Source organism: Harpia harpyja, chromosome 6, assembly GCF_026419915.1.
Source record: "Harpia harpyja isolate bHarHar1 chromosome 6, bHarHar1 primary haplotype, whole genome shotgun sequence".
Taxonomy (NCBI): Eukaryota; Metazoa; Chordata; class Aves; order Accipitriformes; family Accipitridae; genus Harpia; species Harpia harpyja.
Window position 1 is genome coordinate 12,063,003 of NC_068945.1, and position 21,528 is coordinate 12,084,530.

General features: G+C 40.6%; 2 protein-coding genes across 3 annotated transcripts in view; both read right to left on the reverse strand.

Moving 5' to 3' along the window:
* The window catches only part of BCAT1 (branched chain amino acid transaminase 1), a 75,699-nt gene extending 71,106 nt beyond the window's left edge, over positions 1–4,593 (reverse strand). Inside the window, exon 1 of the mRNA XM_052789127.1 lies at positions 4,500–4,593. The gene's annotated coding sequence lies outside the window, so the exon portion shown is untranslated. The remainder of the gene's footprint in view (positions 1–4,499) is intronic.
* A 2,275-nt stretch (positions 4,594–6,868) lies between these two features.
* On the reverse strand, positions 6,869–21,081 carry GOLT1B (golgi transport 1B). Of its 2 annotated transcripts, XM_052789131.1 has the most exons (5): positions 20,905–21,056; positions 16,336–16,427; positions 14,329–14,507; positions 10,867–10,948; positions 6,869–9,502 (listed from the first exon to the last, which is right to left on the reverse strand). In XM_052789131.1, the coding sequence occupies exons 1-5, from the start codon at positions 20,927–20,929 to the stop codon at positions 9,464–9,466; spliced, it is 417 nt and encodes a 138-aa protein (XP_052645091.1). In that variant the 5' UTR covers positions 20,930–21,056; the 3' UTR covers positions 6,869–9,463. The 2 variants fall into 2 exon arrangements, with proteins under 2 accessions (XP_052645091.1, XP_052645089.1); XM_052789129.1 differs by lacking the exons at positions 6,869–9,502; positions 10,867–10,948 and adding an exon at positions 12,372–12,742 and having other exon boundaries at positions 20,905–21,081.
* Between the last annotated feature and the right edge of the window lie 447 nt (positions 21,082–21,528).

Below are 21,528 nucleotides of genomic sequence, written 5' to 3' on the forward strand. Positions count from 1 at the left end.
TAGGTAGTCAGGTCAGGATTTCCTTTCAGAAAAGTCATGCTGAGTCTGCCCCTCAATATGATGTTTATCCATATATCATTTTGCATTCCTTATTAGAGGTTCTACAGTTTCTCCAGACTTACTTCAGTATCCTGAATCCCTCTAGAACAAAAGCTGTTTAAATGCAGTTTTATTGTTTCCAGATCTCATTTTGCCAGTCTGAACAGTACTGTGCTGTGAGCCCTTTTTCTTTCTAGTTCTCTGAATCATGCTCCACCATACAGATGCACTTCAAGTCATCCTCAAATTACTGCCAACTATTGAGGTACAGAGCAGAATCCATGGCCTGGGCATAACTAAGAAATAGGAGAAGGAAAGGAAAGAGAAAGGAGAAATGTTATCTGAACTACAGAGGACTTGTGCAAAGCCAAAACACTAAGTTACCTAGGATATATATTAAAAAGAGATCTTTTTATCGATAGTCAAGCTGGCCCTGAATTTGTAAACAAAAATAAAAAAAAGGAGACTAAAACTCAGAGAAGCTGCAGAAATTACCTCAAAACTTGCATCTTGCTGCAACACCCCAAAACCGAAATTGCCATTAGTAAATGTGCATACACACCTATTTTTGCAGTGTTGGCTTGCATTACTTCAATCTAGTTACATTTCCTTATGTAGCACTCCAGAAGTTATAATGCAAGGGACATTGACTTTACCTCTACCAATTCAATCAGTTGTATTGATCCATCAATAAGAACATACATTTTCTACATTCTGAATATTTTATTTTCATAAAACAGGCTGTTGTTCATTTCTATGCTAGATTTTCCATTAATGCAAAGCATTCTGTGAACGCTTGACAGCTCTGTTAAACTTTAGAAGTTTTAATGAGTAAGTTTTTCACAGAGAATTAGGTAATTTATATACTTCGAGTCTGAAGCATTTCAAAAAATTCTAGAGATTCACAAGGTGAATAGGAGCTGTGATACCTGGGGCTCTAGGGGCAGATTATGTTTGTAGAGTGGCCACAAAAACCTGTGATTAGTATGTTCCATTCCTTCTGCTGGTCTGCACAGAAGCCATGCAGAACACAGCATTCCTTCTCCCTGCTGTGGGCTCATGAGTGGAATTTTTGTAGAAGACCAAAGGGGTTTCAATCACGCACATTATCCAAACCAGAACTGAATAAATTCACATTTTAGCCACAGAAATATGAGGAACTACCATTGGGAAAATGAAGAGGCTCTATGATATAAAGCCAAATAGGGAATTTTGAAAGAGGCAACTTGTATAATTCCATAATTCTACAAGGAATGAAGGGCAGAACCCCATAGCTTGATACACTTTAAAAGGTTTCCTCTTATAACCCTGGTCTGCATAAAGAGGATAGGGTGAAGGTGGGTAGAAACCAGGTTTTCCATTTAAGAGGAAGCTGGGATTCTGAGATTGTTTTCCTTCTGAAATGGAATGGAAAGTTCCTGTAGTAAAATGTGGGGAAAGCAATTTTGATTCAATCAAAAGGTATCATTTTGACAAAATTTGTGTTTCAGTTTGATTTTGATCTTTTAAAATTTTCAAAGCTTTTTGTAATATAAGCCCTTTTGAAATGTGTTCCAAAGCTTTTTTTTTTTTTTAAAGTATCTTTTTCAAAAATATCGGAATGGTATGTTCTGATATTTCTGAAATACTTTGCTTCTATTTAGATTTTGTGCTAAAACTCAGTTGTGCTTAGTTTCTGCAACTGCATGAAAATGCATTGGCACAAATATTTAAAATAAGGAAACATCAACTTTCATCTAAAATATTCTTCAGGGAAAACATGTGTCTGATTTCAGTCCCCAAACTAAAACTCTTCAGAACAATTAAGAAGGTAACTGCAGGACATGATTTCCATATAGCTGCCTTGCAGAACTGGGAATACAGTTGTGGAAAGTTTTTAAAGTCCTGAAGTGAGTGAGGGGAAGAGAAACCTTTGAATGAGAATCAGGTTGCCATTGTAGAAATTTCCTAACAGGAAAAAAAAAAAAAAGGTAAATATAATGCTTATATATGTGTTCATATACCTACAAAATATTAGGGTAAGATAATTTTTAAAATTATTTTTATTTCAGAGAAGGACAGGTCATTAGAGTCTTGTCATTTTGGGCTACAACAGAATGATAGGAGAAGTTGAAATAATAAGCCTTATACACAGAAAGTGATGGTTGCAATTACTAGTCTTCATTTTGGAAAACAAGAAGAAACAGGATTCTCTGTAGAAACAGAAAGATAAAGGCACAGTGGCACTCATAGTCAGAGCCACACGTCACCTCACAGAAGGGCATGAGTGAGATGCAAGGTTTCAGTGGATGTTATTTTCAGAGAAGCAAGATCTTTTTGTGGCAGCACCTTCTCGGGGTGCTCATTTCCATCATTATGCCATTTTTCCACCTCTTTGGACATGCCAACTCTGCTGTGTGCGGGCTCTGCTGTAAAAACAAATTAATAGAGTGATCTGGGTTTAAAAAACCCAGACAAAAAGCATGGGAGTAGGAAGTAATTGTTGTAGATGCTAAAGGGTGGGAAGTGTCTAAGCTGGCATCCTCACAAAGAAGCAGACTGCATAATTACACTCTCAGAAAGACATTAAAAAACAAGAGCTGTGAGAGAAGGGAAAGGTGAAAGCAGCCACAGAACACCTGACAACCAGGAAAACACTAAAAAAAAGGCTGAAAAGAAAACGCCTGCATGTGAGAGAGTAATTGGAACCAAATAAACACGTCTCCTGCCCTTTCATTCCCACCCATTCAGGGAAACAGCATTTTACGCATTCTTCCTAAATAAGCACTTTGTGAATGTGTCACTTATTTCTGCCCTGAGAAGCAAGAAAAACATTACGCTCTGGGAATTAACCAAGAACAGAGTTTGTTTCCAACATTTCTTTCAGACTTCAGTTTTCTAGCTCCTCTCCTTCACCTCCTCACAGCCTCCTCAGCGGCGGGCGGCAGGGCAGGGCCTTCCCCGCAGGCCTCTTCCAGAAGGTTCTGGGCCGCTGCACCTGCCTTGCCTCAGGCCTGCCCGCCTCACAGCCCTGCCGGAACGGGGCTGGCTTCCTTCGCATCGCAGAAGGTGAAGTGTCAATCACGCTTCTGAAGCAAAGCCTTCAAAAGGCATTTAGAATGAGTTTAGGTGCACCACAGGTGGGAATGGGGGCACAGGGAGATGCTGCAGGTGGCAGCAGCACCTCAGAGGCTGGGTCAGCAGCAGAGCCCCCCTCGGCTGGCTCCATCTGAGGCTTTAGCACCTGGGCCACATGGATCCCGAGTTCTCATCAAAATCAACCCAGTCCTTCACCTTTTAAGGGAAGCACCATGATTCCTCGCTAGCCCATTTTCCCCATCCAAGGTAACTGCCAAGATTTCATAACTGCTAAGTCGCTTCTTTCTCCCCCACTCAGGCCTGCTTAAAAACTGGCAGAAAAGTATGAGGGGAAACACTTTATATTTTGTGCTGTTATATTTTTTTTTTGGGGGGGGGGGTAAGCAAGTTTAGGATAATTCTCCCCATAAGTTCATAGAATCGTTTTGGTTGGAAAAGACCTTTAAGATCATAGAGTCCGACCATTAACTTAACACTGCCAAGTCCACCACTAAGCCATGTCCTAAAGTGCCACATCTACACAGTTTTTGAACGCCTCCAGGGATGGTGACTCATCCACTTCCCTGGGCAGCCTGTTCCAATGCTTGACAGACCTTTCAGTGAAGAAATTTTTCCTAATATCCAATCTAAACCTCCCCTGGCGCAACTTGAGGCCATTTCCTCTTGTCCTATCCCTTGTTACTTGGGAAAAGAGACCAACACCCACCTCACTACTACCTCCTTTCAGGTAGTTGTAGAGAGTGGTAAGGTCTGCCCTCAGCCTCCTTCTCTCCAGGCTAAACAACCCCAGTTCCCGCAGCCACTCCTCATAAGACTTGTTCTCTAGATCCTTCACCAGCTTCGTTGCCCTTCTTCGGACACACAAGGTTAGATGGTTAATGATAAAAGCCACTCAACCAGGCTGCCTGGAAGACTCGCTGCTGAACTACTTGGTTTTGATACAAAAACTAAATTAATATTTAAAGACTGACCCAATGTTTTTTTTTTGGGTGGTGTAAAACATTTTGGGCCAAAAATGCCTTTTATTTCAAAGCAGTAGAGTTAAACTGTAGAAATCAATGTGAAATCTTGATTTCTCTGATGTTACTGGAAGAGCTTTTGAGTGCCTGGAGAAAAGGACGCACTGAGGCAGCTGGGCTGTGGCAAGAGGAAAGCCCGCTTTCCCAATCTCCAAATTACAACTCGGCTGCTTCAAATCCTGCCAGCCAAGAGAGGGGCCGACATGCAGCATTTTGGCACAAACGGCTCCCTATAAAGAGCTCAACATCCGCTTCGTGTTTTATAGCCACGTTGCGGTTCCCCAGTCTAAATTAAATCACGCTTAAAGAGAAGCACACAACAAACCAGCCAGAAACTTTCACGACATTTCGGGCCCCACTTACCCTCTGTAGGACTCCGAACCGTTGGCTCGTTGTGCGGCTGATTTGAAAAGAAGACTATAAACAGTATCTTGTGCCCTCCACCACGTGAGGTACCACCACTCGACCTCCAGTCCCCGGCTTTGCAGGTACAGCCCCGCTCACTGCCTCGGGGAGCCTGGGCGGCGTAGGCTCCGTGCTTGGCGCCCAGAAGGCGCCGGTGAATCCCCCGCGCCCCCCGGCCCTCCCCGCCGCCCCGGCGGGGCTCCGCCGCCTCCCCGGCGTTTCTCTTCCTCGTGGCTCCCCCTGGTGGCCGCCGGGAGCCCCGCGCCCCGCCAGGGCCCGAGGCCCGCCGGGTGACCACCGCCGCACCTGATGGCGGGAGGGCCGGCTCGGAGCCGGACCGAGGTTCAGAGCGGGGCACCGAAAAAAAGGAAAATAAAGAGGTTGTGGGTCACCTACGTTTTGCCCGAGGTCAGCTGCACCGCCAGTTCGATGGTGCAGGAGGCCAGTTCTCGGTTATAAACACGTTGGCTCCCGATCTTGATGAGATCCACGCCCCTGGACGGAACAGCAGGCTAAACACTGCTGCCCTTTCAGTGGAGAAATTCCCGTATGTGGTAAGCCAGCTAGGAACCCAATGCTTTTATGAGCTTTCAGCATCGTATGCAATAAGATACTCCAAACCTATATATTTTTATAGGAGATCCATTACATTCCCCAGCAAAGTGGTACTTCTACTACTACGAAAAATGGTATCTGCTAGCAAGTATACAGGTATACTTGCTGAAAAGCACGTGGGTTCCTCCAGACCTGCGCTACTTCTACTTCACAGGTAAACTAGACATTAACGACTGGTATAAACACCTAAATGCATTTCTATAAACAGATCTTGAGCAATACCCCAAATTATCAGCCATAACACTTAGTTTGAGATAACGAATTCCACATCAAATTACTGCACGTTAGACCTGTCATTTTTCTTTAAATTCTTACCTATTTGAGGACTATGCTTTACCATATAATAATTGTGCCGAAATTAGGCTTGGCCAGGGATTACAGTATCTGCAGAATCTCTTTGTTGGACTGAGCGTGATATCCAAGTCTTCTGAAAGATGCTTTGATATGCCAAGACCAATACTAGAAGGGTGAAGCATAGAGCAAATGGGCCACAAAGGCCAAATTCTTCTGGGTAAGTTAGTCTGGTAACAGCACACTAGTGCTGTCGTAGCTGGTAATGGCAATCTGAAGGGTAGAAGTAACAGCCAAAGCAAGCCAGGACATGGCAGCCAGAGAAATAGAGACAGGAGTCCAAGGGTTGGCAGTGACATCTGAAGAGACAGCTGGGAGACATACATACTACATTTGGTTTAGGGATGCAGACTCTATCTTCCAGCCTGGTATCAAGCAAACCAGAACAGCAACACCTAGATGGGCCTGTACCTTGAAATCCCGTGCGGAAACAATTTTAAAGTAATCCAATAAAACCTTGCTTTGACATCTACTGTAAAGATACCTTTCTTTACAATGTTTTTGACAGAGGCTCTGAACTACAGTGGTACTATATTGGGAGCAATAACAAAGTGTTCCTGGTTAATAAATGGCAACTGTTCACTGAAAGTAACTGGCCATGAGCTACATACAGATTAACATTATACCTCTCACAGTTTAACAAATATAACTAGATGTAGCTGGGAATTTTGTCCTTTTAAATTAGAAAGTTTTTACCAAGTTTTACCAAGTTAAATTCCTTGGTATTCTTCAGCTAGAACTGACTTTGGTAATAGCTGAGAGGCTGCAACTTTAGTCAAAGTAAGTTTTTAGGGCATTAACTAGCACATAGCACCAACACACCACCTCAACAACCAACTAAAATCCCTGCTTTGCTGTTCTATTCTCTTTGTGAAAATCCTCAACAGTGGGCTGCAAGCTTGCAGACCACCACAGAATAGTAAACCTGCTTATCAGGCCACTCTCTAGGCTATCAATAGCTCACACTCATATCCTTGAACTAAACTGAAAGCACAGGGACTAGAACCTGCTCCAAGTTCTAGACATGTATCCTTTTTCTCCTAAAGTTTCACAGTTATTTCCTCAGAAAGGAGGTAGTTTAACAAAGAAACTATTTCCCACGTAACTGTAATTTCCACATTTTGTTGTGATGTGTTTGAAACTGGAACTTGAATAACTAGGGGGATGTTTATGTAAAAGGTTTATTGTAAGAAAAAGAGGAAACTTTTCTATTAAAGATTAATCAAAGACTCTACTTACTATGAAAGTCACAACAGTGTAAGATAGTGAACCAATAGCAGCATGCACGCCCTAACCTTTGGAAAGGAAAACTTGTCAAAACACTTTCTTAAAACATGCATGTAAAGAGACACAAAGACAAATTATAGAAAAAGGTACCCATTTATTCAAGGTATGACAAGGATATTTACAGTATTCATCTGCTCAGAATAAGATCCATCCTCACGATTTTTAAAGCAGCAATTATAAATTACATTTAAAAGGGGAAATGTTCCAAGCATGTTTCTGTTAGAGATATTTTTGCAACGACAGAAACACTTTAAGGCTGTCATTTTGACCTTTGCTGCCACCCACACTTATCTCGGCAAAACTGTCTCAAAGACATTACCTTGAGGGATAAAGACTATGCTAAATTCAACGTACAATTTTGTTCCCTCAGACGCTTTTCACAACAGTTCACATCTGACAAAAAATTGACTTTTGATTTAAAACAATGAATTAAATAGAAGTGAGATGAACTACCTACATCCCAGTGTTTCAGAGGGCTAAAAGATCACATATACCACCACATTCATCACCTCTGAAAGGTACCATCAGCTTTCTTGTTGATGAAGGTACTTCAGCTTACCAAGCAACTTGCTTTCAGTCAGAGCTCCACAGTCATGGGGTGCAATCCACATTTCCCATCACATTACTTTTCAAAGGACAAGAATAAAAACCTTCAGGTAGCTGACTTCCAATGTAAATGATGAACACTGTCTGCTTTAAACAGTACTTGATTCCCACAGTACAGACTAGTGCTCTACCAAAGCAAACAAGATGAGTTTGCTAAACTGCTGTAGTGTTACTCTCTAGTCATTTTAACACACAAGAGATCTACAGGAGCAGTTAAAATTGGTTTATCTCTTGAGGTAGAAGCCACAAGTCGTATTTAGTCCTGTCTGTAAACTATAACACACATGCCATCAGGCAAATATAGCCATTTTTTGTCATTTATGAAATAAAAACACTGATTTTTTCAGATGCTATTCATCATAAATACAATGGCATTTTTTCACTGAATCATTTTGTGCCTGTTTGAGAAGGAAGCAAATTAAACATTTGGAATAGTAGATTGTGGCTATTTATACAGTTGTAATGAAAAGAAGAAGTCTTATACAAATAAACTTCACAGCAATTTCCAAAAGGGTTGGTATACGAGGATTCTTCATAACTTAACAGTTATTTTGGAATACCAATTTTAACTGCATGATAAAGAAAAAAAACAACCAACCAAACAAACAAAAAAACAGTAATTAGACCTTTAAGACTACATAGCTACTTGAAATACTACCATTGCATTTTGGTAATTTTTTTTTTAAGATTACATTTAAGGGAAAAGAAAGTTAAACGGCAGAAACCCCCAAAGCCTGCACAAATACAGTTTACTTAATGATCATGTTTTGTTAGGTGAGGACACTACGTAACTAAATCTATTGAAAGTGCACAATGTTTAACATTCCAATAGAAGCAGAAATGTGATCCTTGCATTAGTAGGGGACATTTATTCCAGGTTAGCTAAGAATCTCTGTAACAGCAAAGCTGTTGCTGTGACTGATAGAAGTTATTTGAAGGTAACCCAAGCAACAAGTTACAAAACATATGGAGATTGGCACTTGATCTTTTGTTAGCCCCATTAGCTTAATTTTCTCCCCAGAGACTCACATACACAGAACTTTTAAGTTTTCTTTTTATTACTGTAAAAAATAAAAGTCAATTTGTAGTTCCAGAGTAAACAAAGAAACCTTACCTTCGAACTATTTAAAAACAAAGGTTCAAATTTTGATAAGATACATTTCACAGGGTTCATGTCAGCACCTTAACCAAATGCATTTTTTGTGAACTACGCATATTTCACAAAGTTATCATGTTAGTGACAAGGGGCTACATTCTCATCTGGATGCACGTGTAACATGACTCAAGGAGAACAAACTGGAAGGAGTGCAAGTCAGTTTCCAGAGTTCCCTGCTGAGCTCTACATGTTCAGAACCAACATTTAAGACCACGGTTATTCAAGATTGACCTTTTGCTTATTCCAAAATGGAAGGCAAATACAATCAACTTACATTTGGCTTTGAAACATTAAGATAACAATGTTTTATTTCAGCCACATATTTACAAAAATGTTTACAACAGAACCATGTAGGGTTTCCTTTTTTTTTTTTTTTGTCATAATACACTTAAAGATGAATAGTCATCTTAACCTTCATGCAAAGATGCATCTCTTGTCACACAAGAAGTTTTCTGTTTGGTTTTTTTTTTTTTTGCACTCTGAGGATAGCAAGCAGAGGGTTGGATAAGTTTGGGTCACCCTTAAAAATGTAGGCCTGTTTGCTCTACTGCACCTTCAAAATAAGGAGGTAAAGTACAGGCACCGTTAATTCCACAAGGGTTCATTGCCTCTAGCATGTTTTCCAAAACCAACAAAGATAGTCTTGAACAGTTGTAACATGAGTTATTCCATGACTTTCACCTCTTCAGTTTACTTCCTGAACTCTGGAGTTACTTTCCTAGAAGCACACTTGCAGGGCTTCTTTTCTAATGTATATTGTTGACTATACATTTTAAATTAAACTGTTATGTAAAGAATGTAACAAGCTTTTCCTTTGTACACAACTTAATCTTTGTGCTGAGTATTCTTCAAAAGGATTTTATAAATAATACAGTAAGTTTAGAATCAGTCTTCTGCCCTCTCGTCATTATACCATGTTGTTGCTTTCTCCAACTTTATCTACAAGCTGTAGAAAAGGAGACAAAAAGGTTTTAAGCTGCATGACATTTATGTACAGTGAAGTTACTCTCAAATATTACTTGCTACTTGCACAGTTAGTATGCGACTGAAAATGAGAGTCAAGTAGTACTCACCAAGGTCTCATGGTTTAAGTTTGTGAAAATTAAAAACCTTACATTGCAATTGTGTTTCTGCATGACATGTTTTTCTCATATAGACATTAACAGTGCAACATGAAGATGCAACAGAATGAAAAAGGAAATAGAAGAATGCAGATAACACTGCTAGCTTAATGATTAAAACAAAACAATACAGTATCAGCCACACATGCATTAGTAGACCAAGTAAGATATTCCAACTGACCATTACTGTGGATTCTCTTCTGAGCCTACGTAGGCTTTGAATAAAACATTAACAATTATCTTTTTAAAACAAGATTTAACCCCTTTATGATCAAATTAAATATGACTAAGTAAGATCAATTGACAAATGAAACATTCAATTGATCATGAATTATGAGCCAGAACTTGGCCTAACTGTAAGATTGGAACAGATGACCTTGAACACTAATTTTTAAAAAAACAGCCTGTATACATCTAAGTTATACCCCCTATAATTTTTTAGTAGCAGCTATTAAAACTGTTGCTTTCAAAACTAGGGTTAAAAATGGTTGTGTTAAAATATGTACAGAAATTAGCACAGTAAAAGTAGTTGACTGAAACACCCTAGATTACCATCTTTCTGGCACCTGTTAATTGTCTTCAAATCCCTGGCTATTTGGTTAAGAAAATGGAAAACTGCATTTGAAAAAATACAAATCTTAGTAAATGCAAGCTGCAGTCTGGTGCAGTGGACCTTAAAAAGTATATCTGATGAATGATTATGCACATGAGGGTTTCTGGATTTGCCATACAAGCTGCAACATAATGTTGAACTAAACTGTTTGCTTTTACAAGCAACTTTTCATAAATATATCCAAATACTACACAAAGAAGAACAGTGTCCTCCTCATCGTACAGACAGGAGAAGAGGCAGAGAACAGTGGCATGATTTGCCTATTTGGTCACCTAGGGCCAATAACAGTGAAGCAGAAAGCAGAACCCCAGCGCTCCAAATCACAATCCAGGGCTCTTTCCACTTCACAACATGTAAGCTTCTGCAAAGGTATCCTTTTGTTCCTTTTACATCTAGAAGTCTTTCACTGGGAATGAAGGCGATCTGTATGGTGCAAGAACTATACAGGAATACACTCAAAGACACTGCTCTAAAGTTATATTTTCTTTATTTCTGATGCATTTCTACTATTGCTATAACAATGGAACCAAAAAACAGTACAAGCTTCAAATTTTGCATGAAGTACCAAACACTTACCGAGCTTATACCAGGTAAATTCAAGAGATATCCAAGAACTGGAACTCTTCTAATAAAGCCAACAACCACAGGAAAGAACCCCCTTTAGTTAAGATATCAGAAGATTGTATTAGTTTTTATAATTAAACTATTCTCATATTGCTATAAAATGAAGAAATAGGAGGTATTTTTTTAAACCCGGGTTACATAAAATCTCGTAGCTTGTTAGTAGCACATTAATTTTACCAAATACATCAACATACATTCAGCAGAGAAAGGAGAAAACCAGGAAAGAAACACCTTATTTTTAAATGGACTCAATTTTCTTCATAGGTGACAACCCTCAGTCAGCTCTTCAAAAAATAACTGAAGAAAGAATACCCAACTTAGTCAACAGAACTGATGCTCCCAACTAATTTCTCAAAATTACCATACATATTTTGAGGTAATTTCTTTTTACATTATAGGAAATACATTCTTGCAATACCCAATGTAAAAACAACTGAAGTTAATTCTGAATAATCCCCTTTGAAACCATATATGGTACTCTTTACATTAACTAAAGAAAATTGAGCACGACAGAGTTGTGTATTCACTTATTTCACAAATTTATGTAAAGTCAGAGATTTGAATCATGAGCCAGAGGATGTTGCCTAGCACAGCTGCTGTGGTGTAGCCCCCTGTGCTTTCCACTTTGTTTCTGCTGCAGGAAAACAAATTTTCTATGGCAGTAGCTCAGCTGTTTGCAGTCAATTGTAGCAATTCAGCTGGTGGTGGCATTCTGAGTTCTCTCTTGTTGAGCTATACATTCCCTGTGTAGATTAAGGATTAACATGTAATGAGACCTCAGCCACACTGAAACAGGGAAGTTTCACAAGTCATCATCCTCTTCACTACACTGGTAAGAACTATTTGCTGGGTAGTACCAATATCAGCAAGTTTTTCCTGGACACTTTCTTTTTTTAAAGACCAAATCATTTCAGTGGTCCAGTAAATTGTGATGCAGGGCACACAAACCACTTGTAACAGATTAAAACAACTGGTGTAGCCAAGAATAAGGAATAGTCAGTACAGGAAGGATAATATTGTTAGCCATAACTTTGGATGCCTGTAATCTGAACAAGGCTCCAAAAGCAGCTTAGAGTTCAAGAGATAATGTCCCATAATAGCTTTCTCCAGTGAATGCAATCCGAGCATGTGGAAGTATGGAAAAAAACTAAACGTCTGACGGGAAACTTGTGGCAGCATGTTAAATAAAGACAAGAAGGGAAAGACATGCTAGATTTAAAGCAGAGTAAAACAATAATTGTGTGTGTGTCTCACTTCAGTCAGATGCATATTTAAAAAAAAAAAAAAGTCTTTGCAATCCTGTCATTTGTTTACATGTTCTTGGTCACCAGCTCCTAACCGTTGTTTTATGGACAGCAAAGGCTCTGCAATTACTGCTACAGGGTGTAAGAAAGGTGACTGTAAAAGTAGTCTAGATATGCAAGACAACAGCCTACAAGAAAAGATTCTATAGGGATCTGAAAAAAGTACAATACAGTGGTTTACATTTGTACTATCTTAGTCTGAGTTGAAGTAAAGTTACTAGAACTGCTAAATTTCTCTTGGTAAATATAAAGATTTTCCATATAAAAGTCCTGGTAATCCACATGACTAGAACCATTAAGATACACAGAAATGCCCATCCTCACAGCATACTGCCCTAAAAAATCCAAAGGTGCATAAATTGATCTGGTATTCCTTGGGCTTAAGAAAATTATGTACTTCAGAGACCAATGACAACCAGGGAAGTTTTCTGTTACACAACCAAACAGCGGGATCCTGAGGATTTGTATAAAGTGATGCTTGCGGAAAGGCTCCATTTTTAACTTCTTCAGAAAGAAGCAAGTGGCTGAAAACACAATAATGGTTGAAATGAACAAGACTGAAGCAAAACATAAAGCTTTGTTTGAAGTAGTAACTAGCTGACATTGTAGCAAGGGATTTAGATTCTAAGAACTATTAAGCACTAGAAGAGATGATCTAGAGATGTTTTAAATTAAAACAGATCAGACAAACATTCGCACCTGGAATTATCTATCCCTTATTGATACTCTTCTGGCTAAGGGATAGTCCTAATGACCTAGTAGGGATAACTACTGACCTTCTATAATCCCTTCAACATTATTTTACCTTGCTGGCCCCTGGCTAGCACCAATAGATAATCCACAACCATACCTGCTTAGACATCGTAATTTGTAATTCTTTTGAGATCTTTTAAAAGGAGGGGTGTTTGGTTAGAAACACACTCTACTTGCTTTGTACTGGCTGATTAAACCCAAGCTCTACATGCAAGAAATGACAATATACAGTGAAACACTGATTTTCAAAACACTTGCAGTGACAGAGTTCAGGGTAATACGAAGTACAACAATAAGAAGCATATATTAAAACTGCAAAATTGATTTTCAGAAATCTCACTGTCTTCAGTAGGAGCCAAGTTAAGATTTTTTTCAAAAAATATTTAAACATTTTATCTAAACTAAATACAAGATTAACGTACAATTTCACTGAGTGGAAAAAAAGGCGCCATGAGAACAGTGGTTTGATTTTGATTAACAGGAACTGTACTATTTAGCCGGTAGCCGAACACTTCGAAAAGGGGTCTGGTTTTAGGGGTCTGTTATTAGATTAATAAGCATTATTGAAACAGTCTTCATCTGAACAGAAGTCCAAGAACAACTAAAAGTCATCCTTCTTACTTACTAGCATTGTACTTTGTTCTATACTGAAGTATGGAACTTCAACCATGGAAATAAAAATATAGATATATACAGGTTGTAACAAGTTAAATTCTTTCACCATTATGATTGCATTTATGAAGAAGTTAAATGACACATTGTGAAAGTTATAACATATATCAAGATTGCTGTTCAAAACATAAGAATTTTCATCTTTCCTTCACTCAGTCAAGATAATGCTAACCAAACCCAGCAGTTCTGACTATACTAGGGCACAAGTGTAATGAAACACGACAGAAGACATCTTTCCACTGGGCTACCATAGTAATGAAATGGTACGGTTACAAACACAGCATGTTTGTAACCAAGTATTTTGCCCCATCTGTTAAAGAAAAGAACAAATTCCCCACCAATAAATACTTAGTATCTAAGTTGCCTTTTTAAGGAGGAAATATTTAAACTTTGCACTGCTAACAATTTGGGCTCCCAGACATTTTGAAGCTTTACAATTCTTTCGTTAGACATAAACAACATTGCCAAAGTCAGTTTGGTATACACCTCACAAACCTTAGCAGATTTGAGTCTTGGAAAAATACTTACCTACTTGCCACCTCTTGCAAATGTAACTTTATATAAAATCTATCAAAAGCGAACATTTAAAGTATGCAGCTTTGTCAGCTGTAATGCAGCAACACTAAACAAATACATTTATTCCTATATACACCAATATAGAAAGGTATTTTGAAACAAGTCTTACCTGAATAATAGGAAGAACCCATAAATTTCAAGGATCATTCCTATTAAAGGCCAACCAATGAGAACTATGAGCACACCACCCAGGAAAAAGCCCGTTGCTTTCATTTTGTGTTTTTGAAAGAAGAATCTAAACGTTCTTTCTAAACCGATAACAAAAGACAAGCCAGCCACAAATAAAACCTAGAAAAGACAAAAACCAACCAAAGAAAGAAAATAGCTAATTATATTCCTAAATTTAGTATGTAAACATATATATTCTACAAAATCATATTGCATTTCTTGCATAACTTTTTTTAATACCAAAAGACAGATGGTGAGAAGGAATTTACTAGTGATTTTCTTTGGTAAAGTCCATCTTGAAGCACTTGTAGCTAGCATTCAAAACTCTTCTCTCAGCTGCTTAAAAAGTAAAGTCTACCTTTGTGGTCTCTGACAAACACAATCATGGCAAAAGACCTGGTGACAACAGTTATATCTGTCCCATAACATAAGTACGATCGTTATCCACAAGCAGTGCTGAAGCTTAGTACCACTGACAGCAAAGGTTCCTAAAAACTGAGAACAGACGTGTTACAAAAGCACCTCTGTTCTATACCATGGACATCTTCAACAGCTTGTACCAATCTACTGAACAGTTCAAAGGCAAAAAAGGAAACTGGTTGAAGAGCTTTACCAGTTACTTTACTTGTTGGTTTGGGGTTTTTTTTCTGTGTATATTCTTTCTACTGTTTACTAGTTCCAGTATAGACTGAACACTATCACACTAGTCCCAACTAGTCTGAACTACTTTTAGTGTCCTTTAGCAACAGGATTTGTACTTACTTCAGCTTGTAAGTGTACACCTGGGCAACATTTTTGCTGAGAAGGGGATAGTATCTCAGATTTTACTCAAGATTATAAATGAAATTTAAGTTTTGTATGTTATTTAATAAACTATTTTCTTACCACCTCTTCCCCTTTCTGATATTTTTTTTTTAAGCTTTCTGTAAGGATATAGTACCTTTTCTTGCATTATCTTTGGCTACGACATAGCCTGTCATTGTCTCTTCCTACCTGTGTTTTCATCATTTTCCCTAAACAGGATGTTTTATTTCTACCTTACATTAGGAAAAGAAAAAATAAGCATTATTTTATTTTTTTCACTCTTCCACTATACACTTTACTGATGGTTCAGAACATTGCTTTAACTTATGCACCCAAATGCAAATATATATATATTTTCCTTTCGTGAATCTCAGTGTTTGACTCTGCTGCCAGAGAATGAAACTGATCAGTTTTGACTACAGACTTCTAGGCATCAGCAAAAGAGGATGCAAACCTCTACCAGGCTGTGCTCTTGGCTGGCTGGCGAAGCCGAGAACAGCAGAGGCACAGAGATTATCACATTCAGAAAACACCCTGTCATTTTATATTTGCTTTGAATTGGGAATTTTGTGTACCAGAACTAGGATTTAGTTTGTATACTGCTTTAAGTGAAAACTTTGATTTGGTAAAAACCAAAGATGTTAAATCTCTCTACTATGAAGGGTGATTGGCTCTTCTAAAGCCAGACTATCAGCAATGCATACTTCTTTCTTTTGTCATAAAGCACAACAAAGCTACATTTGCTAGCGTGTACAGAACGCTTCACTATTCTTACCCAAATATATACTTAAATTTGACAGTTACCTTACAAGACCGCAAAAAAGAAAGCATTAGTAATGACAGCCAATCTAGAAATCATATTTGCAGCAGCATAACTGTGGAACAAGCTGCTTCTTGTCTGACCAACATACCGCAGGCCTGACCTGGAGGTACGATATTTAGATTCACATGAGTTGTTCTAGCTTTAATCAGGAAAAATGATTCACTCATATCGCTGAGCATAACTCTTCCTTTATACCAAATTGCCACAGTATTTTTTGTGATAGTTTCAAATTGACAACTTATTGTTCTATTTTTATTTTTAATATATCACATACTTAATTCTAAGCAGTGCAGAATCTAAGACTGAACAGAAGGCACTTACATTTCCAATAGCCAAAAGAGCTTTGTCAAAGAAGAGTATCATTCCAAAGAAAAGGAAGAACACTCCAAACCCTGTTAGTCCCATTCCAATTTCTGAAAAAGAAACAAATTTAGGCATGTAACAGAACATAGTACCAGGAAAAACTCATGCATAAAAATTATGAAAAACTTAGAACGTCCAATCTACTGACATTTTAAATTTATAGAAAAACTCAGCCTATTTTATGACTACCTAAAAACTTTCCTGAGTGTACAAATATAGTAAGTCTTGCAGACACCAATTACTTCAGTAACAGACAGAGAGATCTTTGGAAGCTGCTTATCAAAAAAGTACACACTCAGAACTATATACTGAAATTGAATGCAACAAGAAAGCATGCATGCATATATACATACCACAAAGACATCCCTTTTGATTTACTGCTAGTGTGGAGAAAAGGATTGTTTTGTGAACAGATAATGAAACTTTGTTTTCCATTTGCAACTCTTATCCCATTATGTTTACCACAGTAACATAAGTATCCTGGTCCTTTCCATCATCCCAAGACCTCACATTCCACCTCCCATATTCTTGCATAGCAGTCCCACTTTCCCAAACTTCTGGATTGAACACAACTCAGATTAATGCTGTAGGCTCTTTACAAGTTACACATGCGCTGACGGCTATTAAACACTAGCTTGGGTCTCCAGCCAGTTGCCAGTTTTCACAAAACTTGTAGATACTACATATCTTTGAATTCTGCCTGTCTGTAAAGGTTGCTCAAGAAATACTGTGAAGGCAAGAGTAGGATGGAAGGTCTGTCTGACAAACCAGGTTAAAAATATCAAGCTATGATTAAAGCTACCACTTGACAATAGCCTCTAAGACCATACTTAGAAATACATCCTACTTTTAAAATTAAACCTCTAAGGCCTTCCTGTCACTCTCATGCAGACTGAATGGGAGAAATAACACAAACGACAACACCACAGCTGCAAAAATCTTTGCATTTATCTATGCACTCACCCTTACATTATTGCTATCCTTGCGACCAGAAAATTTAGAAACTTACAGGATGCATAAAACCAGCTAGCAAAACCAGCCACGATACTTACTATAGACAGGCTGGCAGCCCAGTTTGTGTGTCTGTATCTGTGTATAAATGGGTATATTTTGAAGATCCCAGTAGTTTTGTATAGTCTAGCCTGAAACAAACAAACAAGAAACCCCACCCACACTATCATAGCCTTCACTGCTACTGCTTGCCAGATCTACATAAATGTATTTCAGTTGCACTTTTGACTGCAGTGTAGATCTAGTTGATCGTTTACTGTTGCTTGAAGAGCTCAGGAGTAAAGGAGTATCATTCTGCCTATTTCAGAACTTCCATTTAGTTATTGCAAAAAATTCAAAACACCCCAGAGTAGAGAGATTTGTACAGCAACATTCAACTTCCCTAACTTGAGCAAGGTTACAGACCACATGGTATTAAATCTGTAGTTCTACAGCACTGCCTGCCACTTTAAACTTTTGCTATAAGCATTTTAACCACCCAGAATTAAAACTACTATGTAACCTGCTACAATTGATTTACTGCAGACATTCATTGAAAATACAATTTGCAATTCCATTTTTCATTGTAAACAAGTATTGAGAATCTGCTGACTAAAAGCAATATAATAATTGCAATCTGCCCTTTTCTCTACTACTCTCTACTTTAGAAGAGCAGAAACAATCTGTATTCTGGAAGGAAAACACTTGGAGGCAGGACTCCAAAGGAATTACCAGCTGCCAATAAGATAAATATGCAGTCATGGGAAGCGAGTATTCATTCCTCTCACAGACACAGCACAAAGTAGGGATCTAGCAAGAAGGCAGAGGCCACCTCCCAACAGCTGCTGCAATTACTATTCTGTCACTTCTCCTGTATTCATTTGAAACATGTTTGTAATCACCTACTCCTACAACGGATTCAGATTCACTTTAGAAGTCAAGCATATTCCCTGGTTAGTGAAAAGAAAAAAAAAAAAAAAAAGGACCACCATTCTTATTGTCCCAAAACTACTGCTGAAAGAAGATGAGTAGTCCAGGACTATTACTCCCTGTTGCTAATATCTCAGTAGAAGGTATTACTGACTTGATTCATATCAGAATTTGGAAATATATTTCACTAGCATTCTTAGGGGAAGGAAAAAAAAAAAAAGCACAGTGATTTTGTACATAATCTTTGCAACAATGGACTAGGAATTTTTATAGAGGGTGTGAATTATTTTTAAATGCTTTCTCCTGCACCAGAAGAGCCTTCCCATATTACTCAAATACATTTCAATACCTAGAAATGCAGAAACGCATACTAACCATGTGACATTTAATATGTTTTTTTTTTAAACTATTATGATTTACTGAAATGAGGGAGCAATACTTTCTCAAATGTTTCTGTAGAAATCCTGTAAGCTGTGTAAGAGTACTTCAGCACTGTATTGAAACAGCTTAGTAAATATTAAGACACATTGACTGTGAAAGTTCATGGAAGACAATACACATCCTCCATCTTTTGTGTACAAAATAAATGGAATTGTGCACTACAGGCTCTCAGAAGACAAAAATTCATGCAGTTTATAGGTTATGAAAAGTTTCAATTTCTAACTATTATTATTTTGCTAGTAGTATTTTTTAGTACTGAAAAATTAATTTGTTTGGGAAAAACTAAGTGCATTCTTTTGCAATTACTGGTGATTTATTACACCATTCAATGAATCGCTTACAAAATGTTCTAGACTACAGCTGCAAATTTAAACTTTCCAAACGTCAACTAATGCAGCAGTCATCTCCAGGTATTTATCACACTACTCCAGCAGTGACTCTACGGCTAACTCCATATTTTTCGAGACCACAGTGAGTTTAAAACTATCTGATGAAATATCTTCAGAATTTCAAAAAAACAATGAAAAAAAAAACCACCCTAAAAAACCCCCCTGAACTCCACAGTATTTTACTTACTACTCTTGGCTCTGAAAGTTAAAACCAACAGAATCAGCACTGGAGTTAGCTGAAGGTCCCAAACGAGGAACTAAGAAAAGGAAACAGTGAACAGATGTCCTCTTTCTGAAGAGATTTTTCTTTTTTTCCACAATGAATACTCTGGACAGGAGAACAGGAGAATGGGAAAAGCAAAGCCTGCAAGGGTTTAATCAGTCAGAAATCTAAAAGTTAACCCCAAGGGTTAGTACCCATCCCAGTAACAGAGCACGGCACCTAAATTTCTCAAGAAATCATTGACCTTGAACACCGCTAACCTTCTTTTCTGCCTGTCTTCATGCTTGGCCTTGACTGGCTCTCCAATGCCTCTGTTTCCAGTATCCTGCTATCAAGTTAAACTCAGTTTTTTTAACTTTCTTTTCTACATCTTTCACACTTGCCTTCCTTCATAACTGACAGTACAGTGCTTATCAAGCTGACTTATTTCCTTCCATGGCAACCATGCCAGAAACACATCATACGTGAGATGTTAACTTAAATCAAACACCTCCCGTTCTCCTTTACCTTGAAGTTTAAACTCTTACAAACCCCTTTACTTTGATTTCTTTGTATTTTCCCTTTCAGCACCTCTATTTCCAAGTCTTCTATTCAGTGAGAACAAAACTGCGGTCACATGCAAGTACATTTTTCTCCCCCCCGCCCCCCTCCTTCAGACTGAGTGTCTGGTCCTCACCTTAAAACCCCCTCGCTGCACCTGCAAACGTTCAGCGTGATAACGGCACGTTAAGAGAAGCCACTAACGTACAGTTCAGTGATTCCAAACCGCTAACGTCCACATGGAGGCACGCTAGAAGACTTCAGCTAATGGTTACTTTTGTTTACCGTTCGGCTTTCCTTCGTTCTCGCCACCGTCGCATCGCAGCACCCCTGCCCACACGGAACATCTCCCAGCCCAAGGCAAACGCTAGCGGCGGCGGCAGAAGCGCCCTCTCCGGGGCGCGGGGACCAGCCCTGCCGAGCGCTCCGCCGCAGCCCCGCGCCCCAGCTCGCTCTCCGCTTCACCTGACGGCTCACCGCACCGCCGCTAGACCCGACGCCGGGGCCAGCGCCGTTTTGACCGCCCTCACGAAGAGGCGATGCCGACGGGCGCGGACAGGTAAGCTCCGCCTGCGCCCCTCCCGTTCCCGGCCCGCCGCTGGTTTCCAGCCGGTGCCCGCGCAAGCCGGACCCCGCCTCAGCGACTCCCGCCCCAGCGCCGAGAGCCGCGTCTCCGGGGCGGACGCGGGCCGAGGACGGCGGAGAGCTCTCCGCAGGGGCGCTCCGCCACACCGGCCCGGGCCGGGGCCCTCAGCCCCGACCGCTCCCACGGCTGCGACCGGCGGGCGCGGGACCGCAAACAAAAGGCGAGGGGGCCGGGCGGGGCCGGGCCCGGGCCCGGCTCGCCCCGCGCCGCTCGGCCGCCACTGGGGCCCCCTCCCCGGCGCCCGCCGGCCCCAGCCCCGCGGCGGGCGACGCGACGCGACCCTCCCCTCCCCTTTCCTTTCCTTTCCCTCCTCTCCTCTCCCCTCCCCTCCCACGGCGGACTCCCGGTGGCGAGGGGGCGGTGCTTACTCTGGGTGTCCGAGAGGGAGATCATGGTGGCGGCAGCGGCGGGGCCGGGAGCGCGGGGCTGAGAAGCGGCGGCTGCAACGGCCACGTCTTCCGGAAACACGCAGCCCCCTTCGCCTCGCCGCCGGGTGGAAGGGGGCCGCCGATTGGAGGGGCCGGCGCCAATCAGCAGCCGCGTTGTTCGCGCCGCCGCTGCTGCTACTGCTGCTACCGCCGCTGCGCCCCCGCCCGTCTCAGCGCCCGCCTCTCTGCTCTCATTACCGCCGCCGGGCCGCTGCTGATTGGGGGAGAGAGGATGCACGTGGTCACCCTCGCTCTCGACCTCTCTTGGCGATTGGCTGAGAGAAGCCGGCAACGGAAGAGGCGGAACCGGGAGGGGGCGGGGCCTGGGCCTGGGCCTGGGAGCCGGCAGTCCAGGTGGGAGCGGGGAGTAGTGGTGGTTGGGGCTGGGGGGAAGAGGCGAGCGGCGCGCGCCGGGGCCGTAACCGTCGTGCGAGAGGACGGGGGTGGCGTGGCGTGGCGCGGCGGGGGCCGAGGCTGAGGCCGTTGGCGGCAGGGGTCTGCCGGCCGCGTCCTCCTCCGACTGCGTGGCCTCCAGCAGTCTCCGGCCCGCCCCGCCGCCGCGGC